At 36.4% G+C, this 13,503-nt stretch overlaps 1 protein-coding gene across 1 annotated transcript; it reads right to left on the bottom strand.

The window, feature by feature from the left end:
• Positions 1-6,654: 6,654 nt before the first annotated feature.
• On the bottom strand, positions 6,655-8,808 carry LOC133521238 (uncharacterized). Its single transcript, XM_061856084.1, has 3 exons — positions 8,225-8,808; positions 7,700-7,849; positions 6,655-7,049 (listed from the first exon to the last, which is right to left on the bottom strand). The coding sequence occupies exons 1-3, from the start codon at positions 8,513-8,515 to the stop codon at positions 6,711-6,713; spliced, it is 780 nt and encodes a 259-aa protein (XP_061712068.1). The 5' UTR covers positions 8,516-8,808; the 3' UTR covers positions 6,655-6,710.
• Positions 8,809-13,503: the final 4,695 nt, after the last annotated feature.

The following is a 13,503-nucleotide window of genomic DNA, read 5'->3' as shown; positions in this document are numbered from 1 at the left end:
GGTATGGTTGTCAGTATTGTGCCGGTTTTTATCGAATCGTTCGGCGGAGATTCTTGAAATTGCGTCGTCGCCATAAAATTACGCGATTAGCGATTCACATTAAATTGTTATCGTTTTATTGTAGTGTCACGGCATTCTACCGTTATTTTTTTTAATGCTACTTACAAACAGAGCTTAAAGTCAGGAATAATAGCAACTTTAGTGGCACTGAATTGTCGATCCAAGTTATGATGATTTAATGATAATGATTAATGATAATGGTATAATTTTTACAACAAACAATTAGGCGTCTTATCAATAATAAGGTGCAAAACAAACTAAATATGTTGTTATTAATTGAATCCCTAGTCCCAATAACCTTCGATCCCAGATACCTATCTAATTTTAAACCTATCTAAGTTTTCTAGTGTTTTTCACAACAACAACGGTTTTTCACAAAATGTTGTCACAATTTTACATCAAATCAAAATAAAGTTCGAGTTATTTTTGTCATTAAGTACCTACATTACTTGTGTGCAAATCAATTTAAAAATAAAATCTTTCGTAGGTGAATAAGGAATGGGCAAGACTCACAAAATTTTTACCTTGTATTTTTTTTCCTGGACCTTGTTTTGCTTAAAGTAATTAAGTTACTTAAAGACTTACGTTAATTATTTATTTACTTGTACTATTCGGCCCCTGACACAACTAAAACATTTGAAAAAACGACAAAAAAAAACATTTTAAAAAGCTAAATTTTTCCGTTTAAAGATTTTTATTTCTCAAAAGAATAACAATTATTCACTTATATGAGAAAAAACACAACAATCAATTACAAATTAAGTTAGTGAGCGATAAAAGTAAATACATAAATAATGGTGCCGCGCTAGTAAGTAGTAGAAATACAATCTATAATAAAAGTGGTGTGTGTCAGGTAGAACATAGATAAATATAATTTTTTAGTTTCATAGAAAAACAATTGCGGTCTCGACTCGACCTCTCGACTCCAATTTGAATGCGTTAAAGTTATTTTTAAACATGAAGGTATCTTATTTAATGAAATAATCCGTTTAAAATGTATTTACAATTCATGTATGTACTTATTAGATATTACCGAAATTACAATAAACGAATGAAAATAGAATGTTCAAAGAAATGTCGTCATTTGGGTTTCACGTGTTACTCAGTGCGTTGTGTGGTATAATTTTGTTTTGAAGTTGCAACACCTCACATATTTTTTTGAGCTGGGAATATCAAATAAGTAATATCAGTAATAATCTGTCCGACATCTTGGTTTTTACAAAAAGATCGTTAGTGATGTTGTGTTGTTAGTTTGTGATTGGATGTTAATATTTTGCGGAGGCGATTTTTCATTGTAACTAGTAATTTCAGTTCATTGGAAATCCGGTGATTTTTAATTGAATTGCATTGTATTTGAAGGTTTTAAAATCTTTATTTAACGAGCTTAGTCTAAAAGACGATACCGCTCAATAGTACACATCGAGAAGTGTTCTTACACTAAACATTTAAAAGCGAAACAGTTCATTATTTTCGTCTTCGGATGCCCAGCTACTCGACTTTGACGCCATTGTTTCTACGTTTGTTTGTTCACGTGTGTTACGAAATTTTTAATAAAAATAGTACAGTTACGTCTGAAAATATCAATACGAGAAAAGTGCTAAAAATATGTATACACGACTTTATTGCCCATATATTAAAGTAGGTGACCGTACCAACGGAATACAGACATTCGTAAGCCTATTATATCAAATTCTATCCTAGTGCTCTCATTACAAGTGTAATCTAAACTAAACCTAACATAGGTTTCAGTGTGTTAGGTTATGTTCCGTGCGTTACGTGTGTTATCGTGTGTTATGGTAAAATTTTTGTGAGCCTTACCTATCGAAAAAAGCGTTTTACAGTACATATGGGGCTACTTTATAGCACTAGTGCGAGAAGTAGCATATTACGTTACTGTGTCGAACATTTAAAGGGCCATATGTACTGTAAAACGTTGTACGATACATGTTCAAATTCACACTTTTCGCACTTGTATCGTAATGTACTATTAGAGCATTTCTTTAAAAAAGTGTAAATATTTTTCAACATCCGGTTCGGGCAAAGGACAATAAGAGAAAAGAAGATTCAAGAACTGTACCCCTAGTGTAAATATTTTCGACAGCGAAACGTGACGTACGCGTTTGCGTTAAGTGTCATTTTGTATGAGATTTTTGACTTTCCAAAACGTCCCGCTTGGCGCGCTGTTCAAAAACCCATACAAAATGAGACTTAACGCAAACGCGTACGTCACGTTTCGAAATCGAAATTATTTACACTAGGGGTACTGATAATCGTCTGGCTTTTATGAGACATGTTGAATCCATAGGTGTTTTGATTATTTGAAGATAGTTGAAAATTTGTTTGAAAGTCCCTTGCCTTTTGATTCGTTTGGTTCTAGGCATTTGACGATTCATGTTTAGCTGATAATGTAATTGAAGCGTTTTAAAATGTTTTTTTGAATCATATTCGGTTAGATTTGAACCGAATATTCGTATTCGGAAAACTCCATATTCGATATACTATCTTTATTTACTATGACATCAGTAATTTGTGTCTTGCGACTTCCTTATTCTCTGTCAATAAAATATTGGACATTCGAGGCAATGTACATTAGGGGAATTGGACGTTCGAGGCATATGGACATTCAAGCAGTGGCGTAGCGTGCCTTGGCCGGGCCCCGTATAAAAATTTGTTTGGGGGCCCTTAGGAAGGGTAAAGATTTATCACAAAAACGCACGTTGGGGGCCCCCGTGGCCCGAGGGCCCCGTATAATTGATACGGCAGATACAGCGGTAGCTACGCCCCTGCATTCAAGGAATTGGACATTCGAGGCCAGAATCGTCGTGTTTTAATGACAACGGGAAACCGAAACCTGATGGAAGATTCCGCAGAAGCTTTAACAGTATTGCAACAATCATAATCAAAATATTTGCCGAATATTCGGCACTTTAAGCGAATAATTCGGCCGAATACGAACATTGGAAAACTTGCTGAATATGCCAATTACTGAATATTCGGCCAGTCTCTAGTATATACCTATCCTTGATAATTACGACAAGAATATTGCATATTTTGTTAAAATACATATTAATAACTTAATAAAATAACCATACAAAAAGAACAGACTGTAAACGTGGAAAAATATTACACGCAAAATGCCCCCATCGCATCGCTGCGGCTGCGGTACCGAAAGAAGATGGCGCGTGCCGCGATTCAGCGGGCACTGGTACTAGGAGTACATAAACTAAAGAAGCAGTCGAGTGCTAGGCATAACCTTTTACGCTGCACTTTAACTTACTGCCACGCTGCATTGAACCTTATTTGTATTGTAATGAGGTTAGGTTTTAATTGTGGCCAGGATATGTTATTATCGCCAGGGAATGTATAGAATAGCTGCTAGTGCATTATGGTCCCCGGGTGAGCAGCGCGCATTGCGCAACTCCCCAGACACACGACGTGTCCGCACGTTCCCCATAAGACTATAAACTACTGTAAATACATAAGGTTGTATAGTGGCCATAGATTAGATTGACAAATTAAATGTTTACGCGAGGAAAGTACGTAGGTTCCGTAGGTACTATTTCCGTTCCAAATATTGACTTGGTTTTGTATTCATGTTTTGTTAGACGGAATTTATTACAGTGGCGGAAGTAATAACTGTTGTTTTAGGTATTACGTTCTCAATTATTCGTGTTTTTTTTATATCAAAAGTTGTCCTCATTTCTTTTTGTAGGGTAATTCTTATTAAGTGTTATTTTTTGTTTGTAAGGGTGTTCCAGATAGATCATGGATAATAGGATCGAGGGAACTCTTCAAATACTTACCTATTGTAAGCACAGTTATTATAAAATAATACTTAAAGTGATTTGGCTTTTTTATTTAAGCTCGTGAATTCCTTGGGCATTGGTTGTTATTGCAAAAAATGGACAGTTCATTTTTTGTCTAAAAGTAAACAATTCCAGGTTGGTCCTATTTTAGTAAAATCTATTTCTATCTAATGAGGAATAGAGGGCAATCTTCAAATCGTATAGGCCAACTTATACCTAGAGAATTTTGTATTTTCATCAACAAACCATTCATTAAAAAAATGCCATTTGATGAAGTAGAATTGCTGATGAAGACCAGAACGGAACTTTACAACGTCGCGTATTTTACGTTTGGCGATTTGTCTTCTTTCTTCTTGGTTAAGTTTATGTATGTATGTATGTATATACTTTATTGTACATAGAAATAAAAACAGGAAAAACACAGTTACAGAGTAAATTAAATACAACAAAGGCGAACTTATCCCTGTATGGGATCTCTTCCAGTTAACCTTTGAGGAAATGAGAAAATAGAAGTAACAAAAGTGTACAATCACTGAAATTAATGAAATGCACGTTTTGAATACATATTGATACAAATATACATAGATAGAAAAATAACCATAAGTAAGTAAATATGTAAGGTTTTCAAGGAACATTTTTGTCAAGGTCCAGTTCTGATGATGGGTTCCATGCGGGATTAAAGGAACTCCTGGCAATTTTCGATGGATTCAGATCCAGACCTTGAAACTTGAAACATACGCGAAAAGCGGAGCCAGGAAAGACAAAAATTTGAAATCGGTCCCAAGCCAAATACTCGTAGTTACGATCCTAATCAATAATACCCCCAAACAACTAATGGACTCCTTATCGAACCGGACCAGTTTGACAGTATGTTGACACTTTTAAGATTTGACTTGGCGCCAACATCAAATACCTATGTTAGTTGTTAGGTTAGGGCAAGTAAACAGGATAATATAACTTAATATAGTAATAACTTAATAGGGATACTATAATAACATGACAACTTTACAGTGTTTATTGAAAAATGAGGATCAATTCAGTTGGCATTGACATATTCTAAATTTGTTTGCTTGATGACGTTTTGATTGGCTCGTCAGGACACCAACGCAATTTGGACAGTGTGTGAAAAAAATTGTGATTGTATATTTTTTTGATTAAGTAAAAATATTGTTTTCGTGGGTTTGAGACCATTATTGATGTAAATGTGCATTGTGGATAAGTTAAATTAATGTTATTTAGATTTCAATGTACAAAATATTTGATATAATTCAATTAAATTTGTTGGTCGGCTACTCGGGTAACTAAATGCAATGTCGCAACGATATTTAGCTATCGGCCGCCCGGCCGGGAACGGGCTTGAGGTTGCGTCATGTTTAATTGATTATCTTCCCTATTAAATGAAATCCAAAAAAAGAAATATTTTAAATATGTATCAACGTGATTCATGTACTTAGGTGTCGGCCTTAGGTTTTTCTTTATAATATATATATTATATATTATAAAGAAAAACGGAACGTGTGCTTATGCGATTAGTTCTAGCGCAGAACATAGTGTTCTCGTTGTCAGAAAAAGTTTAAAATAGGAATCAGTAACAATTTTTTTTTGCCAATTAGGTACCGTAAAATGTGCATCTTTGCTCCAACAGTTTTTGTATATGAAAACTATATCCCAACATTTGAATGTTACACCATGATAGTAGTGATGGGGGTAAAAATTCGTTGTCTTGTTTTTTGTCCCAAAAAATGTGACGGAGTGTAGCTTTTTTGTATGAGATGAAATTTATTTTTTAATTTTTCTTATGTAAATTATAATCTACAGCTGGAAAGATATTCATCGGCACTCTACTTTTTTATTGATTTGACATAAACAATTTTTTTTTAAAGTACTACGTCTATGGCAAACAATCATACGGTCCGCCTGGTAGTAAGCAGTCTCCGTAGCCTATGGCTGCCTGCAACTCCAGAGATGTTACAAGCGCGTTGTCGACCCTAACATTCCGCACCCTCTTTGAGCTCTGGCAACTTTACTCACCGGCAGGAACACAACACTATGAGGTTCTATTGTTATTTGGCTGTGGTTTTCTGTAAGGTGGAGATACTTCCCCAGTTGGGCTCTGCTCTAGAATAACATCCGCTGTGCTGTGCTCTACCAAACAAGGCGTGATGACATTCACACTGTCTATACCTGTCAGTTTATTCGACGTCCATAACGAGCTAAATAAGCTAAACCGATAACCCTATAAGCAGTAAACTGCGATAAAAACAGCGAAATTTAATTGAATTTACTCAGAATGCGAATTCATAAAAGGAATGAAACGCGTAATGCGAAACAAAAACCACTGTGTACGATTGCGTCAGCACTTGAAAATTAATCGCTCGGCTCTCGACAGCTCTCTACCTATTCTCACACATTCACATCTCTTACAAAATAACCTCCGTCCAAATTATCAAGACACCGCCGATAACAAATGCGGCGCCTTTATCCTATACAATATAAATACACAGAGGGGAGCACAGTAGCTCAACTCAACTGGTGTTGCTACGTGGGCTCGAGTAACCTCCTCGGGTGTTCTGCGCTCCTAGTAAGTTGCGCAGTGTGGCAGGTTGCGACCATGCCGATGGGGCTACGGCACTACGGGCTCGGCTGTTGCCGCATTGACGACACGTGGGCCGCGTCGGGCCCTCTCGGCCGGAATGGACCACCCTTGAACGCCGTCTGTGTACGGCGCTGCGCCGCCAAGTCCGATCGCTTCTATTTTGATATGGCAACATTGCAAAAAAGGAAACAGTTTTGTTAATTTGTTTTTTATTATTAAATTTGCTTAAATTAAAACAACTCAATTAATTAATCATCAGAGGCTATTGTAGTATCAACAGTTAATTTTTCCAGTCTAGCTTGAAATATGACGTCCGAAATTAGTTTCTCCGCTAAAATTCTCTGCATGTGTGTTAGCTCCTTGAGTTGGAGTCCAATGGTTCGTCCGAACGCCTCTGCTTCGTTGTTGATGATATAGGCTTGTGGTAGTCCCACGTGCTCCTGTTCCTGTTCCAGTACTTCTGGTTCCAGGTATTCTTCTTCGTTCTGAAGGTGTTCTAAATACAAGTTGTTAGAAGAATTGTGTGTTATTTTCGGTCGTTTTGGTTTAGTTTCCTCTTCGTCGGAGTCTATAATATCTTGAGTATCCTAAAATGGAAAAATGAATGAATATTTTGGCTGACTTATTAACTTATAAATAAATGTAGTTTGAGATAACAGCAGATTAAGAGGTTATAAGCATTACATTTGTAGACCTATGCTAATTAATGTTACTAGAGTCTGTTCGGAAAGAGAAGAGTCGTGGAATGTATGGGGCCCAATACATTCCACGACTCTTTCCGAACAGACTAAGCAATCTTAGGAGGAGGAACACAATCTTAGATGGTGGCCTTATTTATTTATTCCTAAAGTAATCTGGCAAACAAATTGTCAGAAGAAGATGGCGGCAAATTGAAAGATGCAGACCGGTTCGGGTTATCTTCCCGTAGATATTTTGAATTTCGCGCCTTTCTCTACTACACATTGGTTTACCAGACTTTTGTAATAGTCGGACAGACAGTTGCTTTCCCTATAGACAAACGTTAGCTTTTAACTTTAGGGTTTTTGGGAAACAGTGAATTCCCATTTCAGAGCTTTCAGGGATATCACAAACGAATCATTTTCGTAAAAATAATTAAAACATGGATATACAAATGTTATATAATAATGTATCTCATTTTATAAAGGAATATTGCAATAATTTGATATACCTATACTATATAATAGGTATTCATAAAAAAGGTTAGTTATTTAGTTACCTGATAACTATCATCGTATGTAGATTCATTTTTCAACTCCGGTTGTTCATTGTCTTCGTCTTGCTCCTGATCTTCGTTCAGGAATGTCAGAAGGTTGTAGTACCAGAGATGTGGTTTGTAATGGCCTCCACGAAATCTACTCATAAGCACCTGAAATTTGAATAATAATCAGTTATTTTACGTGTCAGGCCGCGCCTGGAAGCAAGCGGTGCGCGGCGCGGCGAGACTGGCGAGCAGCAAGTCAAAATCAAGGCCATTCATACTTTCGTACACAGCGCTCGACCAAATGTATGAACGGCCTTAATTTGTCGGCCAGTCTGCAGCCTCAGAGGTACACAAAGCTAAGTTAAGGCTTCCACAAACGTTGCAACAAATGGCCTGCGATTTTAGTTAATTTCTGGCTAAGCAAGAACAAAAAAAGAAGCCCTCACATTAATGAAACTTTATTTTATCATAGGTACCTACTACGTTCAAGTAATACGCAATAACGCATAATAAAATGGGTTCATATAATTATGAATATACCTTTTTACGCTCGCGTCGGTATGCACACCGCATATATTCAATTTTCTTCTTAACGTCAACCACCGTGCCATTTTCGTGGTACAATTTATACTTATCTAAGAGCTCTTCGTACGCATTGTCGCGTGCTTCTCTATTAGCATAGTGCATATGCTTTTGGTCCCAAAGGCATGGGAATGTTTTGTATAATTTTAGAAATTCTGAGAGAATGTTTTTTTCGTTGGGCATGACGCGTTCCGAACGGCGCGCGTGCGACCCGGACATGGTGCGGGGACCAACTGGCGGCGTCGTCATCCGGCCGACGGGCGCGCGGTCGGGTGGACGCCGCGGTCCCTCTCTCGTACTATGCGAGTGAGAGAGACGGGGGATCGTTCGCAGACAGCTGCGAGGGGCGAGGATTATTATTACCTACGCCGTACGAACGGTGACCTTATCCGTCGGATAGCGGGTTCTGAATTCGTCGTAGGTATTGTATGTTATTGAACACGTTTACATCTTTTTATCATTGTAGGAAAGGCTCATCTAAACGTTCAGACAACACCGTGTGATACCTAATAATAAATACTTGTGACAACGTCACAACGTCAGGGTGACACTAAGTAATAAGGTAATAACAGATTAGGTAAAAATTCAGAATAAGTATTTACTTACGTATTTAAGTTTGACTTCGGTCAGGTCCGATTTTACATAGGTAATAAATTGAGATAAAAATATTAACATCATAAAATGTACAAAACTTGATGGAATGTATTTATTGATACTGTATAACTGTGTAAAAGTATTACATATTAAGTATTTTATTTACTTATATGTAAAGGCCGAAATATTTCAATATCTGGTAGGCCATGATTAGTATAGGATACAGTAGACGGACATTGTGGAAAATGGCAAAAAAAGCCTGGACAAAAACAAATATGACCGTAAAACACATAAGGCCAGTCCAGACATTTGTTATTTTTCCATACACACGTTCTTAATTGTCATTTTGTTCTCTGGAATTTGGCCCTAGAAGTTTTTTAATTTTATATTACTTATATTTTTTATATTATTTCAATATTATCATTACCTTTGTACGTTTTGCTTTTTTTGATATTCTGATTTTTATAAGAACTAGGTCATTTCAAACAGCGCTGAAAACGGTCAAAAAATGCACCGCTAACATTGCCCAGCATACTTAATTAGCATCAATAGACGCAAAAATCAAAACGATCAGACACAGATAATTACTTTTTAAATACAGTTGTTCAAAAAGTGCTACTTTACGTAGCTGTTTAGCGTGCGGAAAGTTGGATTTCGCGAACTAGTTCTTTAGGGTTCCGTATAGTATCCGTATAGGGTATTTAATTTTTAGGGTTCCGTACCTAAAGGGTCAAACGGGACCCTATTACTAAGACTTCGCTGTCCGTCCGTCTGTCACCAGGCTGTATCTCATGAACCGTGCTAGCTAGACAGTTGAAATTTTCACAGAAGATGTATTTCTGTTGCCGCTAGAACAACAAATAAGTACTAAAAACAGAATAAAATAAATATTAAAGGGGGGCTCCCATACAACAAACATTTTGTTTTCTGTTTTTAGAAATAATGGTACGGAACCCTTCGTGCGCGAGTCCGACTCGCACTTGCCGGGGTTTTTACTTTTCCACTTGTTCAAATTCATGACTACTTATTGATGAGTGCTAATGTTAGTTTCCTTTAAAAGTCGTAATCAACATAAAAACCTACTGTTAATGTAAAAAATAATAAATATAAGGATATTTTATTACTTACCTCTTCATCACTATAACTGGGATCTTTCCAGGTACCATTATTAAAGGGTCTGACCTCCCAAGACGGCACTGGTGTAACTTAAACAGACTTCGCACTGGCCACGGCCGCTGTGCTCATTACAAACAACGGTGTGGATGGGTGGAATCCCCGGCCTGCAATTATGGAGAGGCTGCCCAAACAATCCAGCACATTATCGAGGAGTGCCCCATAACGCGTTATGTCAATGGGCCTCCTGAAGACCTGATCACCCTTAGCGACGAGGCCATCAAGTGGCTGACTGCCCTAAATCTACATCTATAGCTGTCTGTATTCTGTTTAAAAAATATGCCATACGATTAAATAAAGGCTTCGGGTGACCAGAGGGCTGGCCTGTACTTCGGCCAGCGGATAAGCATTGCTATCCAGAGGGGCAATGCAGCCAGCCTTCTGGGCACCCTGCCAAGCGGTCTCGATCTGGGACAATTTTTTTATTTATAAGTTTTTAATTGTTTTTCCACCCATTTGTGTTTATTATAATTAAATATATACGAGTTAATTTAATTTAAAATATCTTTTGGCACACGTCACGTGAGCAAACTCGAAACGTCATTAAATAAATAATCATTATAACACGTTTATTTTTTAATATTGAATATTGAAAAACCGTTCTTAATAAGTTGTCTGAATGGAACGGAATAGCTGCCGTACGAAACGCCTGTCAAAGCAGAGGCGTTTTTTCTTACCGAAATAATGTTTTAAGTTTCCAAAGGCAACATTCGATATTGTTTTCATACAATTTAACATTTAATTTAACGTTACAAAAATAATCTTAAATAACGATACTTAGGTAATAATAGTATAATATTTTATATTTACAATTGTTTCTGTTTTATAGAACATGCATAAAAAAAGTACTTGTTGTTTTTCTTATTTTTCGCAACTGTATTAAAAAACGTCGTTCGATACACGTGCGGAAATGTCATTCTTCACTCGTCCCGAGTCTTGCCACTCGCCTACGGCTCGTGGTATATATATCGGTACTCGTGAAGTAATGACATACTTTCCGCACTAGCATCGAAATGTACTATAGCAGTATCGATCGAGACAGATCGTATTTAGAGACAAAAATGTGTATACACTTTTATTAAATCGTAGAAATTCAGAGCTAATACTGATTTAAAAAAAAAAAAGCTTTTTTTATTGTATTTTAGTGCATAACGCCTTTTTGATGCCCATGTTGCCACTATTTGACCTAGTCTAAACGTCCTTAAAATTGACAAATTTCAAAGAACACTTTGAATAACCTAGTTTACAAAAAAAAATACCAATTCATATTAATCCATAAATTTTTTCAAGAAAATGTTGGTACTTTACTTATCATGTATAAAAAACAGAAAAAACATTATTTTGCGGAATTTACTTAAATTTGCACAAGATTTTGTCCTTCTTATGACCTCAGGCAAATTTTTATATTTTCCATTCACCATGATTTTTTAGTATGAAAAACGAAAACGAAAAACTTGCAAATTAGCAAAACATAAAATCTTTTTTAAAGGGAAACCATCGTTGTTACATTACCTATATTAAAAAAATATATAAACCTTACAAGTTAATACAATGTGAATAAAAGTACAATAGAAACTTAAACTAATTAAAAACTAAAAATCTATATCTAAAGAGGGCCCCTGGGGCATAGTGCCAAAGATACTGGCAGCATTTCCTCGCTGAATCGCAACGCTTATTCGTTGAGCGAGGAAGCTGCCAGCTCTTTTGTCCCCTGTAACGTCAAGGTATTTCCCCTGTAAGGGAAACCTAGTTATAAACCTAGAAAATATTATGCTGAAGCGATCGACATCAAAATCAAAGTGATTTGATAAGACTTAGTGGAAAACGTTTTATTCCGAAATGGAATTTCATAGAAAAATTACCGTTCTTTCGTTAGATTCGAAAAGCTATTTTTCCCTCTTAAATTCCGAGAAAATTATTAGAGTCAGTGGCAACCTGGGTTCAAAATAAAAACCACCTCAGAAGCACCTCATTGTTTGGCTACTCGTACCAATAGCAATACCTAATAAATACAATACAGGAATTTAGTTTAACCTACTATTTATATTGTTTTGTATTTTTTTTATATTGTATTTCTAAACTACCTGTTTCATACATTACGAAAAAGAATTGTACAATCCCACTTTTGAGCGGGGAGGCGTGTCTGTACCCGTGTGGGCGGTGACGGACAGACGAACATATCGACTGACAGAAATAATACAAGGTCGGGATGCATATGTTCATAATAGATACTATATTATATTCTTGTTACATTAAAAAACTAAATCGTATTCTGGATTTTCGCTACGCTATTATGATGATTCTGCGTTCACAGTTTTAAAGTTGCTTTGAAAAGTTTCTATTAGTCGCTTAGATACCTATATAGTTCGTGTGGTCCACGAGTGACAACATGTGAGAACATGACAATACGAGTCAAGGTACGCGTCGTCGTGATTGACACAATCTATAATCTATAGTTAGTTAGTTAGTTAGTGCTTCTGGGCATTTTCCGCAAATCGACAACCATTGTGCCTATTTTGCGTGAAACGAGGTAGCGCTACTCTAACCACCCCAGCTCCTCCACGAAGCCTAGCAAAGTTTTCAGGTTGCTAATTGCCTCTCCTAGTGTGCACGGAGTCCCTAGGTATTTGTTCCTGTATACTTCTACCTGTTTGCAGTCTAGGAGAATATGTTTTGTTGTTTCTTCTTCTTCCATGCACGCTCTGCACATGGGGCTGTCTGTTTTACCCATATTGTGTAGGTGTTTGTTAAGTGTGTTATGTCCTGTAATTAATCCTACTATTTTACGTAATCTATAATCTATAAGTACTATACCTAAAACTATCAGGGAAAAGGTTCATATAGGTTCATATCTATATATTTTCTCTGACGTAAATAAAAGCTTAATTTAACACATAGACTTAAACTAAACTAGTAAGTAAAAAAAAAAATCATGTGACAATCTGTAAATTAAGGAAAAGCGGTGTTGCCCAATACAGGCAAATTATGCTTACCGGGTTAGCACTATCCCCTACTTTGTAAACACCTGTATATTTTACGAAAATAAATAATTTTAATTCCTAATTTAATTTAATGTTAACACCCTTTAAATATAATCACGCCAAAAAGCTATAAGATTTGACGTGGACGGCTTGATTCGTCTGCTCTTCAGTTCCATTTTTTGCAAGCTGATTTCATGCTTTCTGGATCCAAAATGTATCGCTCCACCCTTTAAACATTTTGATTTATTAACTACTTATTTGAACCAAACTTCACAAAAAGCAAACGAGAAGCTGTCAAAATTAGCCTACTAGGAACTAACTCTTAACTCTTCCTCGCACAACGTATCAGTATTGCGATACAACGAGGAAATGCCGCCAGCATCCTTGGTACAATGCCTCAAGGGCCTATTTTAGATATAAGCTAGTTATAGTAATCATCTGTATATATCCATGTATATTGTTATTGTCAATAAATAGATGATGAACTCT

This window comes from Cydia pomonella, chromosome 9 (assembly GCF_033807575.1).
Source record: "Cydia pomonella isolate Wapato2018A chromosome 9, ilCydPomo1, whole genome shotgun sequence".
NCBI lineage: Eukaryota > Metazoa > Arthropoda > Insecta > Lepidoptera > Tortricidae > Cydia > Cydia pomonella.
The sequence above is the reverse complement of the archived record's forward strand: the minus strand, read 5'-3'. Positions and strand labels throughout refer to the sequence as shown.

Coding starts and splice junctions, on each gene's coding strand:
- LOC133521238 (XM_061856084.1), bottom strand. CDS start 8,515: ATGACGACGCCGCCAGTTGGTCCCCGCACCATGTCCGGGTCGCACGCG. Junction 7,850..8,224: donor ACCGACGCGAGCGTAAAAAG/GTATATTCATAA, acceptor TTCAAATTTCAG/GTGCTTATGAGTAGATTTCG. Junction 7,050..7,699: donor CATACGATGATAGTTATCAG/GTAACTAAATAA, acceptor TTTCCATTTTAG/GATACTCAAGATATTATAGA.